This window comes from Diceros bicornis, chromosome 14 (assembly GCF_020826845.1).
Source record: "Diceros bicornis minor isolate mBicDic1 chromosome 14, mDicBic1.mat.cur, whole genome shotgun sequence".
NCBI lineage: Eukaryota > Metazoa > Chordata > Mammalia > Perissodactyla > Rhinocerotidae > Diceros > Diceros bicornis.
Genome location: NC_080753.1, coordinates 13920951 through 13940719, shown reverse-complemented (window position 1 = coordinate 13940719; position 19769 = coordinate 13920951). Strand labels below are relative to the sequence as shown.

The 19769-nt window shown below is 43.1% G+C and overlaps 1 protein-coding gene across 1 annotated transcript in view; it reads right to left on the bottom strand.

Annotated features, from left to right (window-relative positions):
* LOC131413571 (glutathione S-transferase A3-like) overlaps positions 1-19769 on the bottom strand; it is a 49861-nt gene that overhangs the window by 5902 nt on the left and 24190 nt on the right. The window contains exons 3-4 of the mRNA XM_058554150.1: positions 2050-2101; positions 1055-1187 (exon numbers count right to left, since the gene is read on the bottom strand). Coding sequence (XP_058410133.1) covers positions 1055-1187; positions 2050-2101 — 185 coding nt within the window. The remainder of the gene's footprint in view (positions 1-1054; positions 1188-2049; positions 2102-19769) is intronic.

The following is a 19769-nucleotide window of genomic DNA, read 5'->3' as shown; positions in this document are numbered from 1 at the left end:
GTGTTAGTGTGGATGTATTTTCAATTCTCTCAGGTATATACCTAGAAGCGGAATTGCTAAGTCATATGGTAACTCTATGCTTAACCTTTGAATGAGTGCCAACAGCAGTTCCTTATATGATTTTTTTTTTTTTTTGGTGAGGAAGATCAGCCCTGAGCTAACATCCCTGCTAATCCTCCTCTTTTTTGCTGAGGAAGACGGGCTCTGAGCCAACATCTATTGTCAGTCCTCCTCCTCTTTTTTTTTCTCCCCAAAGCCCCAGTAGATAGTTGTATGTCATAGCTGCACATCCTTCTAGCTGCTGTATGTGGGACGCGGCCTCAGCATGGCCGGACAAGCGGTGCGTTGGTGCACGCCCGGGATCTGAACCCCGGCCGCCAGCAGCAGAGCGCGCGCACTTAACTGCTAAGCCACCAGGCCGGCCCCTCCTTATACGATTTTAATTTTAATCATGTAGTCCCATCACAACAGGGAGGAGACCCCCCAGATATGGTTGTATTGAACAAATATGCTGCTTCAGTCCTGTATCAAAATGCTTGCTATAACCCTAGCATCTCTGGCTTAACCTCTGCTGACCCTTGTCAAATGGCCTGTCCATATAACTGGCTGATAAGTTAGGTTCCTGGTCATCATTCTGGTAAATTCTGCAATATGAGAAGCAGCTCATTTGGGTCCCACACTTCCCCAGCCTTAACCTCTAGACCCTCAGACACTTAGTCCCTTGTCTCTAGCTGAGGGCTGGTGTCCAGCTCCTAGAGGCCTGAGCACCTGGAGTCATGACTCCACCGTCCTCCCGGCTTCTTAGTTCATCAGGGTTTGGAGACCTCTGTCACTGTGCCCTATCCGTGGGCCACATCCTCTTCTATAATCCCACTTGCTTGAATCCACTGCAGGTTTCCTGTCCTTCATCCTCCGAGGTCTCTGGACCTCAGTCTATACCACCAAGGCCACACTGCTGGTGGTCTTGTTCCCCCTGACACAGTCCTGCTCCCTCAGGGAAGGACCTACACTGTTCCTATTAACTGTTGATGAAAGAGCAGGAAAAATACCGTACAGGGCTCTCTCCTTTATGTCTTTCCCGTAGAGGTTGTATTTGGCGGCAATGGAGCTGAGAATGGCTCTGCTCCGCGCCAGCTTCATCCCATCAATTTCCACCATCGGCACTTGCTGGAACATCAGACTCCCGTCTTTGGAAACAAGAAAAGGAAAAGTAGAGTGAAATGTTTATGGATGACAATCTTTTCGAATGAAAAAATGTTTGTTGAAATGACTGGAGATATAAAATGAAACTAAATTTACCTGGTAAAACTTTAACAGAATAGCATTTGTTTTTAGCTTCCTATAGTCTTTCTTTTTCTTATCAATCTGGCTTTCACTTTTTAACCTATTATTTCTTTTATCTTTTCATTTCCCATCCAGATTCATGGGAGGTCCCTGGATTGTTTGCATTGATTTCTCTTCATGCGTAGTTTAGGAAGAAGTTGGGAGAAACTGCAACAGGGCCAGTAGCTGGTTGCCATTTCAATAGGGAAGTTCCCAAAATAAGTCTCATGGTGTTCACGGCATTAAAGGCAGGTTTCGAGAGAGATTTCTATGTAGGTGTCCCTTTCCCTGCTCTTCAAATCTCAGTACTGCTAAGACATCACCTTGTCAACACGTCAGAGAGAAGAATCCAAGGCAAGTGCGGGGCCTGTTTCTCCTCTTTCACTCTAACGCATGTGTTTGCTGTCCTTGCTGGGAGGGCTGTGGGATCCTGAGCTGCTAGAGCTCAGTCACTGGGCATAAAAGCAGGAGAAGCAAAGAGAGGGATCCACAGGGCCTGGGGGATGGTCGAGGAGCAGCTACTCACAGAGTTCCAGCTCTCCTGCCCTGAGGGAGTTAGCAATGCCGCTCAAGGAGCCCCAGCCCTGACATTTGCACCACTTCCCTCCCTCTCCCTGGCCCCCAGCTCCCAGGGTACACACACATAAGCATTGCCCGGGGTTAAAACCCCAACACATGACTTCTACTAGATACTCTCATCAGAGGCAACTAGATACTTGGTCTTACCATTTTGTAACTTTTCCAAGTCTTCTGGAGTGTCTATAAATTTCTCTTCAAACTGGAAAGCAGAAACAGTCAATGAGTTCTTGTTCTTTCATTCCACAGCATTATAGAACTTTTACATTTGAATGGCCCCTGTCTGGCACATGATGAGGAGAAGAGCGATTCCTGAGCTTGGCAGGGTACGCAGAGGAGTGTGATCAGGGCCACTGGGAATTTAGATGAGAGCCGTCAGGAAAGAGCACGGGTTACAGCAGTAACAGGTCACTCTTGCAATTTCAATTCACCTCCACCCTTTTTCCAGCTCTGTGGATGGTTAGGTGGTGACTAGGGAGGGGATGTCATGCAGGGAAGGGACCGGGAAGTTCATCCTGTTGTGGAGTTTGAATATCTCAGGAAAGCCTGTCTTTCCACGTGAGATCAGCACAGGACATTCTGTGTCCCCCAGCATGCGGTATGCCAGGGGGCAGTGACCCTCTAAGACGCAGCCACCAGGGGCCTCTGCTGTCATTTACATCATCCCATTACATTTTATTCTTTAAAAGGGGTACTTTACAGCAAAAGTGTGAGAATCTGGGGGTTTCTCACTTGTCCAGTGGAACAGTTTATTGGGAGTCCACACAACTCCACAGCGTCAGACTATACAGACAGTGAGGTGTGGTACAGCAATTCATAAAGCACCCAGTTCAAGACAAACTTAAGGGATGGTGGTCTTCACAGCAGGGTGGCCAAGGTGGGGTGGAGTTGGCTAGTGAGATGGTGTTTGTGAGGCTAGTGGAGATGGATGGGATGGTGAGGGTCATCCTTTGGGCACAGAGAACCCAGAAGCCCTGACCAAGAGCCTCTGGTATGTCCTTGCCCCACCACCCTCTTCAGTCAAGCTGGGATGGAGAAGAGGAAGCCTGGATGCTCTCAGCATCCCCCCTGCTTCCCCCTCCTGTGCTGAGCTCGTCCTGCCCCAGGGCTCTGAACACATCCCTGAACCCAAAGCTGATGCTGGACACAGTGAAAACAGGCTATTGATTCATAGAGAGAAACGACCTGGAATGGCACTATTTGGATGTTTTGTGTACTCGTTTCTTCATGAAACAGAGAGTACCAGGCTCAAGTCCCATGCATCCATGGAGCAAGAGAGAAAGTGTAATCCCAAGGCTTTAATAAGCATGTGGTTATGAGGCTGAAGGGACCCCACCAGAAGTACCTATCACAGGACACCACCTCACCTGGAACCCTCCTTTTCTGCTCCCACCTGAGGGGCAAGATGTCTTGAGTCTGTCCATGACTCCCTCCCCGCCCCGGAAAACCCTCCTAGAGTTGCTGGTCCCTCTGATGTGGACTGAGAATTGTTTTCCTCAGCGACACCTCTAGAGGGCAGCACTCAACAGAGTCCCAGGGAAACCTACCGTTTTTCCACTGGGAATATGGCATTTTGACACTGGAAATGTTTGAGTGTCTTCCTGGATGCGCCCCGCGGCCCCCCCCCCCCCAGTCTCCTTTTAATCACCTCCTTGCTTGTGTGCAACCTCACTAGAATGTAGGCTGCCTGAGGAGAGGGCCCGTGTCTGTCTTCTTCATCTGTGTGTCCCCAGGACCTAACACAGAACCCGGCACTTGAAGGTGCTCAACAAAATCACTGTTGAGTGAAGGTATTACATCTTCACAGGCAGTTTGTTACAATCCATTCCTCCCCACATTTGTGGTTATGTCTTAACTTTGATTATATGGTATTCTAATATTATATATTTTTATCATTTTATTATGGAAATTTCTAGCATGTACAAAAATAAATAGAATCGTATCAAGATCCTCCTTGTGCCTGTCGGGAAAGAAGGAGAATCCCCCTCTGACTTTTCCCTTAAGGTTCTTATGGCTGGCCAAATAATTAACAAGACAGGTTAGCAGGAGAAAATAACACCAAGTTTAATAACATGTATACATGGGAGAAACCAGGGACACTGCTTTTCTCAACACAATAGCAGAAATTCTCGTTTTAAACACCATCTTTAGCTAAAGACAAAGGAGGATGTTGGGGGTGGGGGGAGTCAGTTACAGGAGATTACCACTAAAGCACAGTAAACAAGAGTAAGGTTATTGTGCAGATTTAAGGCCTCACCTTCCACATTGATAAGTTTCTAGAAATGAGGTCATCCCCCCTCTTCCCAATACACAGAAGGAGATACTTTTACAAATGGAGATTTCCCTTATAAATGTAAATGTTTGTCTGGCAACTCCTTGCAGGGCAATCTAGAGAATGTGGCCAGAGAGACAGAATTTCCAGTAAGATGGACTTGTTGGTGCCTTTCCTATTGTAACATCTATTTTACATTATATTACAGCCATCAGATGGAAGATCTGTTCCAGGAAGGAGTTACTATGTCAAATTCTTTAGGCAGTTATTTGGGGGAGGTCAAATGTCCGTCGGAGAAAACAATCAAGGTAAAGAGAGATATTTCAGGGTGGCCAAATCTTGATCTCCCACATGCCCATCACCCAGCTTCTATAATTATCAACTCAAGCCAGTCTCCTGTCATGTATATGCCCACCACTCTCCCCCCTCATAAAAATTTGATGCAAATTCTAGATATCATATCATTTCATCCTTAAATACTTCAATGAATTTTTCTCAAACATAAGAATATTTTTAAAATAACCACGATATCACACCTAAAATCACACCTGAAAAATTCATAATTTTTTATTATCTAATATTTAATCAATAATCAGGTTTCTAATTGTTGTATAAGTGTCATAAATGATATTTTATAGTTTGTTGAAATCCAAATCCGAATAAGGTACACACATTGTGATTAGTTGCTGTTTGTCTAATTTTCCTTAAACATTTCTTCTCATTGTTTATGTGGTTTCATGGGAAGAATTTTTAAAATTTGCATTTGGTCAAATCAGTCCAATTCTTTCTTAATATGCAGATATTTTTATTGATGCCAAAACCATTCACAGGTTATCTTTTTCTAATGGAAATTTGTAACATACATAAATGCAGAAGGAAGTATAATAGGCCTTGGCATACCCATCACTTTGCTTCAACAATTGTCAGCAATATTTTGAAGCAAATCCCAGACTTCATTTTATTTCATCAATAAATAATTTAATATATATGTTTTAAACTTTTGTGAAATTATTTGCATTACAGAAAAACTGCAAAAGTGGTACAGAGTTCCCAAGTACTCTTCACCGAGTTTTTTCTAATGTTAATATTTTATATAACCACGGTACAACGATCAAAACCAGGAAACTAACATTGATATAACACCATTAACTAAACCCTAGGCCTTACTAGAGTTTCCCCAGTTTTCCAACCAATATTCTTTTTCTAGTCCAGGATCTTAGTTACTGTAGTCTCTTCCAGTCTGTGAGAACTCCTTGGTCTTTCCTTGTCTTTCTTAATCTTGGCACTTTTGAAGAGTACTCGTCAGATATTTTGTAGAATGTACCTCAATTTGGGTCTACCTGGTATTTCCTCATTATTTGATTGAAGTTATACATTTTTTGCAAAAATTCCACAGAAGTTATGCTATTCCCGTCTCAGTGTATCATTTCCAGACATAACATCATATCTAAAACATAGCATGTCTAACTAATTAATGTCTTATTAATGGTGACGTTAACCTTAATCCTTTGGTTAAAGTAATGTTTGCCGGGTTTGTCACCTGTAGTGTTACTATTTATCTTTTGGAATCAATCAATATCTTGCGGAGAGATACTTAGTGACTATGAGATTATTCTAGGTAAACTTTCATTGACTAACATCAGCATTCACTATGGATCTGGCCTGAAGCAAATGTTACTGTAATGTTCGCTCAGTGGTGATTTTCCTCATTCCTTCTACATTTAATAATTGGAATTCTTCCATTAGGAAGAGCTATCCTTTTTCCCTTTGCCCCTCTTTCCCTGGCTCCCATGTCCTTGAATCACAAGTTCTCTCTTTTTGTGAGTATTTCCATGTATTTTCTGTACCAAGATGTTCTAGGCTTATCTTGTATTCCTCTATCCCAGTCCTGAAATCAGCAATTTCTCCAAGGATCCTTGTTTCCTTTTATTTGGAAACTAGGATCTGGGCACTGTGTATGTTCATTGTTTCTAGGGTTTCAATGCTCCCAGGCCCTCCCCACAGGAAATATATGTATATTCATGTAAATATATGTGTATGTATGTATGCATATTAATCCACACATATACACACTTCCATAGGTATTCCTATATCTGTCTGCTTATATATACGTAATTTAAAAACATGAGCCCATACTCATACCTGCTATTTCAATCCAATAGGTTCATTTTATTTCCTTATCTGTAACTTTCTCTGACAAGTGAGAAACTTGGCTCTGATTATCTAAAATATACAGTATTTACCTATTCGTTCAATCCTAGTATACATAAAATAGTTTCAGAACTACTAACTCATACCTCTGTGAGAAACGAGTTTACTAACCGAGTACAGTATTTTTTTTTCTTGTATATTTCTTTTTGTCCAGATCCTACAGTATCCAGTCAAAATGCTATTACAAAGTTATTTAGGTAGTTCTCCCCCACCCCCTTAGCTCAGTTATAATAGTCATTTGAAATGCTATTGGGTCGTCAGTGTTTGCATTCCGTTTTGGGCTCCCCCATATCTTGATTGGTTTTAATTAATTACTTAGTTTTTGAGCACGTGAAATTTTCTCATGGTTCTAAGAGTCTGAATTTTACAAAAAAGTGTCCTCAGAGAGGTGTTGTGCCCTCCTCATCCCTTCTGCCCCATTTCCCTTCCCTCTTCCTTTCGCCCCTTTCTCACCCACCCCCTGTAGGTAACCAGTCTCATCAATTTCTAACTTATCCTGGTTTTCTTTTGCACAACTGAGCAGATACATGTATCTTTCCTATTTTTTTGTAGCTACATAGTACTCCATTGTGTGAATGTATCATAATTCATGCAACCACTGTCGAACGTAGGAATGTACAGACATTTGTTTCCAATACGTTGGAATTGCAAACCATGCTGCAATGAATAACATCGTGTATATACATTTTGTATGTTGAAGGTGCACGTTAGTATATTTCTTTAAAACATAAGTACTCTTTTTCTAGACAACCATACTAGTCAACTATAACACAAAAGAATTATAGTGTAATTTAATCAAATATCTAGCGTCAAAATTTCCTCAACTGTCTCATAAATATTTCTTTTTTTCATTATGAAGGTTTTCATTAAATTACAATGTATTATAGTTTATGTCCTAATAATATTTTAATATTTAGGGTAATGTGATATAAAAACCTCTTTGGCCACATTACTTCTCGTGTTTCTTCTGGGCGGCTTTCTTCTTGAGCGTCTGTAAGCACTTCATGGCACTGAGCTGTGATTCCTGGGAAGTTGGACCTTTAAGGGATGCTAAGGGAGAGCTGCTCAGTTCTGAGGTGGTTTTGCTGGTGGCATTTCCTCTGGGCCCTGATGTCCCGCTGTTTCTATTCCCACTTGGTTGGCTGCTGCTTCCTGGAAATAAGCTACCTGGACCTACTTTGCTAACATTGTTACAACTAACCAAGCAATTGATAAATAAATGAAAAGCAATAGTATACATTGGGGTGTATGGGGAAGTCATTTGGTGTAAAACTAATTCAGCCTGACCTTGTTTTTCCAAAAGGGCCTGATGTGGCCTGTTGAGCACGCATTGTACATCAGGTTTAAACATTTACTATGCCCCAAAGGCAAGAATGATGCCCTTAAAGATAGGGATGTAGCTTCCCCTCATGTCGGCATTTCTTTAAAGATGAGCATCTCTTCCTGAAAACTAAGGATTAACTAGCCGCCTGCTGTGCTCACCTTGTGACCACCGACCTGCTGTGCCAGCTAAGCATCTCGTGACAGTAGTAAAAGAGATATTCTTGGGACCACCCCGAGGCGTAGCGGTTAAGTGTGCGCACTCCGCTGCGGTGGCCCAGGGTTCAGATCCTGGGTGCACACCGATGCACTGCTTGTCAAGCCATGCTCTGGCGGCATCCCATATAAAGTAGAGGAAGATGGGCACAGATCTTAGCTCAAGGCCAATCTTCCTCAGCAAAAAAAGAGGAGAATTGGCATCAGCTGTTAGCTCAGGGCTGATCTTCCTCACCAAAAAAAAAAAAAAAAAGATGGCACAACATTGCATTATATTGCGCTGTATGGTGCATTTAGTGCCTAGCAGAACATGCATTAGCATGGCCCAGCCTGGCATTGTCTTTACCTTGACTTTGCATTGCCTTGAATTCGTTTAGTATCTCCTTGTACCTCATAAATTATGGTAACTATACATGAAGAATGTAGACCTTTGAATTCTAGTCTCAAAACCCAGCTCAACCAGTTACTAACTATGCAAACTTGGGAAGTTGCTTAATATCTCTGAGCCTAATTCTTCATCAAGAAATGGAGATACGGCATCCCGTATAAAGTGGAAGGAAAAGGGCATGGATGCTAGCCCAGGGCCAGTCTTCCTCAGCAAAAAGAGGCGGATTGGCAGATGTTAGCTCAAGGCTGATCTTCCTCACAAAAATAAACAGAAATGGAGATAGTATTAACTACCTCACCAGGTTATTGTGAGGCTTAAATGAGATAATATGCCTGGTCCCTGTCATTATCATCATCACCATCATCATGTCGAAGCAGAATAACCGATAACCATTCTATAGATAAGAGAAATAAGGTGAGTTTACTTGAGCCAGAGTGAGGATTACAACCCGGGTAGGCCTTAGAAAATGTTCTGGAGAAGCATGGTTTTCAGTATAGTCTTATGTCTTTTTAAAACAAAGAACATACATTAAACACACCTAGGATACATTTTCCTCAAAGTTTCAAAGAAGTATTTAGTTGCAAATTAGCAGGTTAACATGACCCTGATATCAGGAAAGGGATTAATCCGGGTGTCACCAATAGGGCATTCCAATAGGGTGTAGGAGGGGAAGGATGCATTCTTATCTTGAGAGTGCATTCTTTACTTTAATGGTTAAACAGATGTACAATGTACGTTTGATAGGCCATAAGTCAGGCTTTTTAGTTCAAGCCAAATCAGTTTTGAACCCAAATATTTACCCCATATACCTCAATACGTGAGAATCTCTTGTCAATCATGTGTGCAGTTTTGTATGGACAGAGAGGAGCTATAGGTACAAGCAGAGCCTCAAATGCAAGAATCTCAGCCTCCAGGGCTGGAGTAATGGTGGCAGGGAGTGGTTGATGGGGGTGGGGGGGGGTGGTTTGAAATGCTAGGAGAGACTTTCCAGGTGGAATTTCACACAAGGAAGATCTGGGCCAAGCCAAAGATTCAGTCATCAGAAGTGCAACCCAAAGCAAGTTCTGGGCCAAAGGAAAAATAAATAGGCACAAAACTAGAGATCATTTGGGCCGATAAACCAAAAGAGGCAGCTGTGGGGGGGTCAGGCAATAAAGCTAGAGGGCAATAGGCAGCCACTGAGGCTGGGGCCTTAAAGGCACAGGCTGCTGCCGGACACTGGAGGCGCTGGCTCATCACATACATGGAGTCCCGGGTTTTCATTAGAATGTGGTTCTAGCGATCATATGCTAAAGTAGGGTGATAAACCAGAGCGCATTTTCCCATAGGACCTGTGTTATGTTTGTAGGTTTTCTTCCTGACCAAGGACTCAGGATCAAATAACGCGTAGGTATGGCCAACAAAATGTCATAAAAGCACAGGTGAAGCAATTATGAGACTTCAAAATAATCTATTGAGTTTCAATTTGTGTAAAACAGAAACCCGCCATCATCCCTGACTCCTCCTTAAGACATAGTTGAACACGATCATTAGTTTGCTGGTAAAATCTGAGGAGTTGGTGACTGACTGGAAATCACAGGCTTCCCCATCTCCCTCACTCCCACACCCCATCATCCTCCACCAAGTTTGCTGATTTTCTCCAATGTTTTTGAGTCCATCTCCTCATCTCCGTCCTTACTTCCCCTCTGCCCTAGTTCTGGCCTCATCATCACTCAGCTGAGTTTTTACAGAGCCCCTAATCAGATTGCCTGCCTCCTGTTTCTTTATATTAGTTAAGATGTTTTAACCTTCGAGTAACAGAAAACTCAAACAAAAGTGTTTCCACAGTAAGGAATATAACATCTCAACAGGAAATCTGGAAGCATCTCTGAAGGCAATTAACTTGGCAACACAACAAGGGTATCAAGGGCTCTGCAAGTACGTTGGCTGCTTAATCAGGGTTGTGTCTTTGGTCGCACAGTGACTGCCACGACCCTAGTCAGCTCTTTAGCTGACTCCTCCTTTTGGGTCCTTAGTTAGGGTTGCATGCCTAAGCATAAACACATGACCGGGATTGTCTTAGACTAATCAAAATTCATTGGTGGAACTGAGAAGGGGCCAGTTGCCCTGACCCCGTGAGAGGGTGATGCAGAACAAAACTGACGGATGGCAGTAGGATGGGCAACCACATGTGCATGTTATCAAACAAAACAGGGCTGGAGGTTTAGCTTAGATGCCACTACTTCCTAATCTCCCTCCTCTGGGTTGCCAGTTCCTGTTATGAACTCCCATAGGAACTTGTTTTATCTCCATCATCATACTTAGCACATACTATTATTATTATTATTACTACTACTACTACTACTATCGTTATTAATGATTTGACTATCTTCTCTGTTAGGTTATAAGCACCATGAGGTCAGGGACCACATCTACTTTGGTCTCCATTGTATCTCCAACCCATCATCCAGCATGGTGGAAGGCATTTAAGAACTATTTCTTAACTGAATGAAAGAATGAATGAATGGTGAAATTATTTGTATTAGTTAAGACTTATTAAGTAACTAATTTTGTAACAGGTACCATGCTAATTTCTTTTTCATGCATCATCTCATCTAACCCTTACAAGCCTCCTTTGATGCTCAGCTTTATCATCCTCACACTACAGATGAGATATCTGCGGCTTCGAAAGTTTAAACAATTTACCCAAGGCCAGACCTAGAAAGGATATTGGGAATTTGAGCCCGCTCTCTTGAACACATTATTCTACCTTCCAATTTCGGTAAAAAGAAGGCAAGAGATAGGCTCTCTAAAAGGTCATTTATGGGTCCATATCTGTCCCAGTCTTGGGACAAATATTTGACTTGCCCAATATTTTTAGCACATTAAAGCCAACAATGAAAATCAGGAGATTTCACATGAATATCCAGATATCGAGCTCTTTATATAAGACTTTAGAAAAGCTGGGGAGATTGGGCATGCTCAGACATGTCAACAGTGGGCTGCCCTTCTGGTAAGGGCCCTGAGCCCGGTCCACCACCCTGTCACTCACACACACTCCCTGAGCATAGGCATTCCCACCCACGGGCCCACGTACACCCTGTAGGCATTTGAGGCTGCAATCCTGGATCTACCAGGAAGTCCTTATAGTTCTTTTATTATCATTCAATTTTCCCCTCCTTTTCCCAGAGTAACCAATCTTGTTTTTTTTTTTTTTTCAGGTTCCTCTTAGTTTTTTTTTTTAAGGCCTCGCCTATTAATCCACCCTCTTTTATTTTCAAATGAATTAGAGTCCGCAAGTATGAAGACTGATTCCAAAATCCCCTCTGGAAGACATCTACCTCATTCCTCTGTAGTCACACCTCATGTCTAACCAACAGCAAAGTCAGTTCTCACCTGCACGATGGTAGAGCAGCCTCGTAAGTTCCTGCCTGAGGTCAGCCGTCTCCTCTCTTCCCCGGCAAGTCCACCAATGGGAGTCCTGCCAAGCAGTGCTTTCTCTAGCTGTAGCTGATAGAAGAATCATCTGGAAAGTTTGCAAAAGCACAGATTCCTTGGTCCCCCTGAGGAGAGATTCTAATTTAATCATCTCAGGCAAGGACAAAGAATTTGCATTTTTATCCAGTCATTCCACTTCTGAGTACATACCCATAAAGATTGAAAGCAGGGTCTTGAAGAGATACTTGTACCCGTGTTCACAGCAGTGCTATTCACAATAGCCAAAAGGCAGAAGCACCCAAATATCCATCAATGGATGAATGGACAAACAAAATGTGGTCTATACATACAGTGGAATATTATTCAGCCAAAAAAGAGAAGAAACGTGTTGCTACGCAACATGGATGAACCTCGCGGACGTTATGCTAAGTGAAATAAGTCAATCACAAAAAGACAAGTACTCTATGATTCCACTTATATGAGGTACCTACAGTAGTTAAATTCATAGAGATAAAAGTTCCACGTTGGGGGTGGAATGAGGAATTATTATTTAATGGGGACCGAGTTTCAGTTTTGCAAGATGAAAAGAGTTCTGGAGATGGATGGTAGTGATGGTTGCACAACAATCTGAATGTAGCTAATAACACTGAACTATACACTTAAAAATGGTTAAGAGGGTAAAATTTATGTTATATGTATTTTACTACAATTAAAAATAAGAAGAAGAAGAAATAGTTTACATTCTAACAAATTCCCTGGGCACGCTGATGCTGCTGGTCTAGGAACCACGCATTGGAGTAGCCCTACTTTGGAGGCCTCCACCAACCATAAAAACGTTGGCACTGTAGCCACATTAGCTCTTAGAGACACAGCTTCCCGCATTTGAATGAAGAGTGAAGTGGCATCTGAGTCACAGTGGTGCAGGTCCCTAGAACTGTACTAGAAGTTGGGAGACCTTGGTTTTGCTCCTGACTTTTTCCCTGAGTAACTTGGTATCTCAATCAGGCAAATCTCTTAATTTCCCTGGGTCTTTGTTCTCACATTTGTAAAATGAGAGTTTGGGCCAGGCGATCCCTAGGTTTCCCATGGGTTATGTGAGTGCATAATTTGAATCTGAAAGTGATTCCAGGAGAGAGCCAGCAGATGGGATGACCATGCAGTGTGACACAGTGCAAGTCGGCAGTCCAGACTTTTCCGGTCTATGAGGGGAAACAAAATCTTTTCCAGGAAAAATTAGGTTCATTCAGGACAGTTCTGAAGGTTTGGGATCAAGGTTTCACAGACCTGAAATCTGACAAGCAGTCATTGGAATCTGTGATTTTAGTGTTTGGAAGTTTCCAGAGATGTGAGAGTCCAGTAGAGAGGGAAAGCTACAAAGTGACCAGGAAGGAGACTTCTCTCCAACATTTTTAGAGACACATGCCAAGGCAAAAGCAAACAGTGGCCTGGTTTGATCACTTCTGCCTGTTATGTTTAAAATCCAATTTGTTTTCTCAGATAACAACAGGGAACTAAAAATTCCAGACTCATTTCAATAAACTCTTCTAAAGAGAGCATTTATTTCAATATGTGCCCCTTTTGCTACAAGGTTCTACTTTGAAAACAAACCATTTCAAACTCTTCAATAATCAAGTTGGCACCTCTGTTAAAGCCAAACCCTAGACGGCTTTAGGTTGAGATTGACCAGTCTGGTCTCTCCCACCAGGTCTGGAACACTGTGGAGAGGAGCTCTCTGTCCCTCCTTGGAACAAAATGCTTAGAAGGGCACAGAGACTAAACACCTACCAGCATATTGGCAAAGGCTAGGAACGCAAGCCTGTGGTTAAAAATATATGTGTTAACAAAAAGAACTGAAAACAAAAGCTGAAAAACCAAAAACTAAAAGATCTTGACTGAGGAAAAGCAAACAGATGTAATTTTTAAACCCAAGCTCCTCTTTCTTATTGTTTTGAAATATTGTTTCCTTAACTGGAACCTGGGCTCCCTATGCTGCGCGTGCACCATTAACAGCTGGTGCTGGGACTTGCTGCTAATTCCATTTTAAAATCTAATTAAACCTTAGAAGCAACACACTTTGTAAAAATGGTACTTCTTTAGCTTTTTTGATTATTCAGCTGTTATCAAATATACATGCAGCTTATATAACAGACCTAGTGAAAATAGAGATTAAATGTATACGTCAATTTCGGCTTTTTTTTCCCCATCTGGGAAAAAATACTACCGGAAAATTCAGCTTCCTTTCCCACTGAGTTACCAACAAGCAAAAGTCGTTTGAATAGAACGTGCCTTCTCGCCTCTCCTGACCTCTAGTGGTGCCAGCGATAGTGGTTGAAAGGAGCAAAAGGAAGCAAGTGGAGATGCAAGAAAAAAAAAGTACACGCTCATTGTGGAATGCATGGAATTTATAATACGCCAAACATATTTTAGTTTGAAATGCAATTTAGATCACCAAAATTTATTGATTGAGAATAGTTAAATACTGTTTCCTCTTAAACAAAAAGTTGCTCTAATTGCAAAAATTACCATATAATTACACTTTGCTTGGAAGCAACTTGAGTAAAGGATCTCATCCTACGTTTGCAACCCAGGAATTGCCTAAATCAGAGCTGAATTCATAGCAGACCACTAACAGATGCTATGTGAGGATGGCCCTGGTTTGTATCTTAAGTGTTATTCACATCCGATTCTCTGGCGTCAATATCAGAGTAGAGTATGCGCCAAGGGCAACCAGGCCAGACTGCCAGGGCTGCCCAAGGATCCAGTTATCAAGAGATAACCAAGAAGAGCCACTGACGTTGGCAAAGCGACGCATTCTGTGTCAGCACTATCTCTATGGCATTGAGAGCACCAATGCCCTCTCTTTACAGAGAAGGAAACAGAGGCTTAGAAAGATAACACTGGCTTAGGCACCAGATGACAGAGCCCGAACCAAGGTCTTTCTGATACCAAAGTCTACACTGTTTTCACCACACCGTGTACCTCTCACCCACAGTGGGAGAGAGGAAGCAAACCACGATCTGGGGCTTGAAGAGAACATGAACCAAAGCCACCACTCCTGGAAGCAAATGAGGGTCTCACACACAAAGCAGGCAGAGATGGAGGTGCGCAAGGTGGACAGGGCAGCCCAGGACTTCGACTCCTGAGTAGCAGAGCTAGAGAAAGTACAGGACACGTGCAACATTTGAGACATACTTATACCAAAAACTATCCATTGCTCCATCTGAAATGCACATTTAACTGGGTGTCTTGTGTTTTTCTTTGCTAAATCTGGCAACCCTATTCCTGAATGGCCTTGTGGCTGGTTTGTTTGTGTCGGAGGCAGGGCCTTGAAGTTGTCCTTAGTAAGTAAATGTCTGATGACTCCTATGGTATACATAACAGGCAGGAGATGAAAGGAATAGAACGTTCTCACCCCTGGGGAGGATGGCATTCCACCTGGGGAGCCAAGACTGCAATTGTTTGGAAAGATAATAATAGTACAAGGCCATGTCGAAAACTTCAGTGCAAGCACAGATCACCTGGGGATCTTGTTAAAATGCAGATTGTGATTGAGTAGTTCTGGAGCAGGGCCTGATTCTCACATGTTCCCAGGAGCCACCCATGCTGCTGGTCTGGCCACACTTGGAGCAGTGAGTGTAAATCGTGTAGGCTGAGTGGATAGTTCAGACACAAGTGCTCACTACTGATGAAGCCGTCCACACCGGAGTGGGGGACAGAAGGGGACAGCAGCTGAAGTTGCACAAGAATCAGTGCTTTAGAACCAGCAGTCTTTGGAATGTCTGTTATTTTCTGCTGCTGTTGCAATCCGGCTGTGAGGCTTAACTGTTTTCTTTTGTCAAAAGACGTACAAGGCACCATTTGGCCAGAATTGCTGAACTGGGGGTGTTATCTCTCTTCTATCAGTGGAAATATTTCTTAATTTCTCCAGTGATTGGACTGCTCATGGGCTTCAGATCACTTATTTTCCTGCAGACGTTGGTGTTGGAGGATAGGGAGGATCTCGTCTCATCTCATCCCATCTTTCCATCTCCAGAGTAAAGGAACCCTTTCCCCACAATCTCGCTTTTCAAAGCTAATTCTTTTTGAGTGACAGGGGGCAGGACTGGATTGTGGGGCCAGCCCCAGAAAGGCTGGTTAAGGAGAAACCCCACCTGCACTGGGCTGAGCGAGCATTTGGGAGCAGGTAGGTTTCCCCGCCCAGGACCAGCAGTGAGGCTGCCACTGAACCAACTCATCTCGGTTATGATTTCAAGGCCTCCCACCTCCTATTTGGACAACCTGGAGGCAGATGTTGTCTTCAGGGTCATCAGCAAAAATCTTGACTCCTCCTTTCTAGGTTTGGGAGGAAAGAGGAAACTGTGGTTTATTGAGTGTCTGCTGAGTGTCAGGCCTCTGCCTAAGTCCCTCACTGGATTCACACACATGTCAGGTCGAAGTAAGAGTTGGCAGGCAGCCTCAGATTTTTAATTTTGGTAGAAGTCACTTCATTTATGGGAATATATGTCTGTCTTTAGAGTCTACAGATAAACCAAATATTTCAAGAATTTCTTTTTGCTTTTCTTGATGTGGATGCCCAGATTAAACAGAAAATGATTTTGGAAATTGCTCAGATGGGGATAATCTGACACATGGAAAAGGTTTTGCAATTCCATTTCCTGGAAGAGACCGGGGGCTGCCCCTCCCCTTGGGCAGACGTGTCTCTAGGGGTGTCATGGGATTCAGTTAACTCCAGCATCTCTTGCAGTCCTGTGACTCTTCTGTCTGCGTGTTTCACACTGGACAGGATGCTTTGTCACTACAGAAAGCTATTCTCCATGATGCCTCCTGGGGATAATAAATGCAACTAAATTATTCAACCACAAAGACCTGAAAGGAAAAACAATTGAATTAACTAGATTATTGGATTCTTTTGCAAGTGTGAAAGGACGCCGGGGGCATTTAGACTACTGGGAAATAGCAGCTACTTCTGGGTGTACATCACAGCCCTGTGAATAGGCGGTACAGCTTAACGCAGACCTCGAGAATTCTCCACCCCTCTCTCCACCTCCATCTCCTCGTTTCACACAATCTAATAAGGACACAGGTCCTTCCATCCCCCTGTCCTCTGCTATTAGGATTGGCAGCAGGCACTCCAGGGCCAGGCAGATCTGCACTCAAACTTCCTTTCAACCACTTCCTAGCTCTACGATTGTGTGAAGTTACTTAACTTCTCTGGGACTCACCTTATAAGATGGTTGTGAGGATTAAGTAAGAGTAGAAACTTTGTGCTAGACACAGAGCAGGCACCCAAAAACAGTAGCTGTTATGATTATTGTATCATTAAAAATAGAAGAGGCTATGGAAAGGGAATCTAAGAGCACTGAAGAATGAAAATGGAAAGTGCGGATGAGAGAGGGAGGGCAATTGGCTCCACATCTTCTGGAACGGCTACTGTCTCAGGTGGTTAGAAGTCTGGTCACGAAGCCAGCCTGAGTCCGGGTGGCAGATCTAGGGGATGCATTGAGGGAGAATGGGGCCACACAGACCTACCTCCTGAGGACTCCCGCAGTTCTCCACCACCACCACCAAGAAAGCAAAAGCGAATCACCCCTCTGGCCCATTCTGGGCCTCTGGCCTGGTGGTCTGCCTTATTAGAATGCTGTCACCGGAGGCTGGGCCGAGCAGGGAGGTCCCCTCAGAACTGGATTCCTTAAAGCAACCAGAGGCCATCCTGGGAGACAACATGGAATAATCTCTCCCCAACCAGTGTCTGGATCTTTTTAAAGCCTTGTGTTTTACAACTATTTGCTCTTAACTCTGGAAGAAGAAGGCGCCTGGGGCCTGGCATGAGTAGGCCTGGCTTCTCGCCCTAGTCCTGGTCCAGTCTCTGGGAACCTGGGTACCACGGCTTCTCAGGGCCTCAATTTCCTAACCTATACAAACTCAAATGATCGTATGTCTCTCGGAAGGTTGTTGAAAGGATTAAATCTTACAATGGATGTAGAGCACCTGGAAGACAGCCTGGTCCATAGAAAATGCCCAGTAAGTGTTACTTTTCTTTCATGACCTTTGTCTAAAGACATCTCTGTGTGGCATAGTTTCAGCATGAAGGACCTTTATCTCTGATATATCCGTATCTATTTCCTGATACTTGAAATTCCTTTTAGAAGGGAAAAAGGTTTTTACCACAATTAAATATGAGGTATAAAGTCTAAATTATGCAAAGAGAGGTTACATAAATCTGAGAACTAATTGTGAAAGGGAGGAGTGTTGTGAGAAAGGAAGAAAGAACAGGATCCCAGCTGGCTTCTTGAACAAAGGTGGTGGTATCTTGTAGGGTCATCTAGCCCAGGGGCTATGTGTCAGCTCTCAAAGTCCTGAAACAATTCTGTGAAGTGCCTCTGGAGGGACCACAACGGGAGGGAACTTACTTCCATGAAAAACACAGAAGCTAGCCTTAAAAAGGAATTCAATTCTGACACATGCTACAACACGGATGAGCCTTGAAAACATTATGCTAAATGAAATAAACCAGACACAAAAGGAAAAATGTTGTATGATTCCTCCTTTATGAGGTACCTAAAATAGGCAAATTCATGGAGACAGAAAATAGAATAGAGGTTACCAGGGGCTGGGTGGAGGGAGAATGGGGAGTTATTGTTTAACGGGTACGGAGTTTCAGTTTGGGATGATAAAAAATTTCTGGAGATGGGTAGTGGTGATGGTTCTACAACAATGTAAGTGTGCTTAATGCCACTGAAATGTAGGCTTAAAAATGGTTAACATGGTCAATTTTATGTTATGCATATTTTACCACAATAAAACACACACATGAAACATATATACAAGCCAGAGATATCTGTTATTTTAGAAGAAAATAATTGCCAAAAGGACCCGAATGCTCCTGACAGCTGGACAACACACCCTCAACCCCAGAGAAAAACCTACAAGAGAAGCTATGGTGAATACATTCTGCTTTGTTTTGTTTTGTTTTGTTTTGTTTTGTTTTGGTGAGGAAAATTGGCCCTGAGCTAACATCTGTTGCCAGTCCTCCTCTATTTTTCGTACATGGGTTGCTGCCACAGCATGGCTTGATGAGCAGCGTGTGGGTCTGCGCCCGGGATCCAAACCCGTGAACCCCAGGAATGCTGAAGCAGAGTGCGTAAACTTAACCACTACGCCACTGGGCTGGCCCCCTATGATGAACACAGAATCCAAGCTAGGAAAGTGGGGTGATGTTGAGAGCTGGCTTGACTCATGAAACTATAAACTCAGAGCCCACCATCAACCCCCCTAGGACAATTTCCCAACCTTTCACAAGCTGGCAGAAGAAGAAATGGTGCTATTTGTAAGCCGTGGGGGTAAACCAGAAGGCCAAGCCAGCTGCCCCAAAGGCTGAGGTATCAATATCTTGGTCCCTGCAACCCATCCGTCTGGGACACACAGATTGGGAAGCTCTGGGTCAGGGAGTGCCATAATATTCATATTCAAGGGCTGAACAGTCTGCAAATTCCTGATCTCTGGCCGCCTTTTCTTTACACACCGCTGTATGAAACTACTAATTGAAGTATAGCTTACTTTTGCATTAAATCCTATTTTCTTGAGATTATATCTGAACATCCTTAACTGATTTAGGGGCTTCTGAGATTTCTTCTGCAGGACCTTGACAATCTCTTTTTGACTGGAGGTGTCGTGATGCCTTATTTTGTTCACTGTGGAGAGAAGGAGCTTCAGGCCTAAGTAGCACAGCTCCTCACTTAGGAGGGAGATTCTGCTGGATTTGCTACAGGAGGAGAAAGCCACAAGAAGGTGACCTGGGATTATTATTGCTGCATTGTCGGTTCAAGCCCGTTTTATTTTGGAGAAGTAAAATAGATTGTGACAGAAAGCAGATCAGTGGTTGCCTGGGTCTGGGGGTGGGAATAGCGACTGACTAGGAACAAGGAAACTTTTGGGGGTGAAGGGAACATTCTAAAACTAGAGAGAGGTGATGTTTGCACAACTGTATAAACTTACTAAAAATCTTTGAACATTTTATAACATATAAATTATATTTTAGTAATGCTT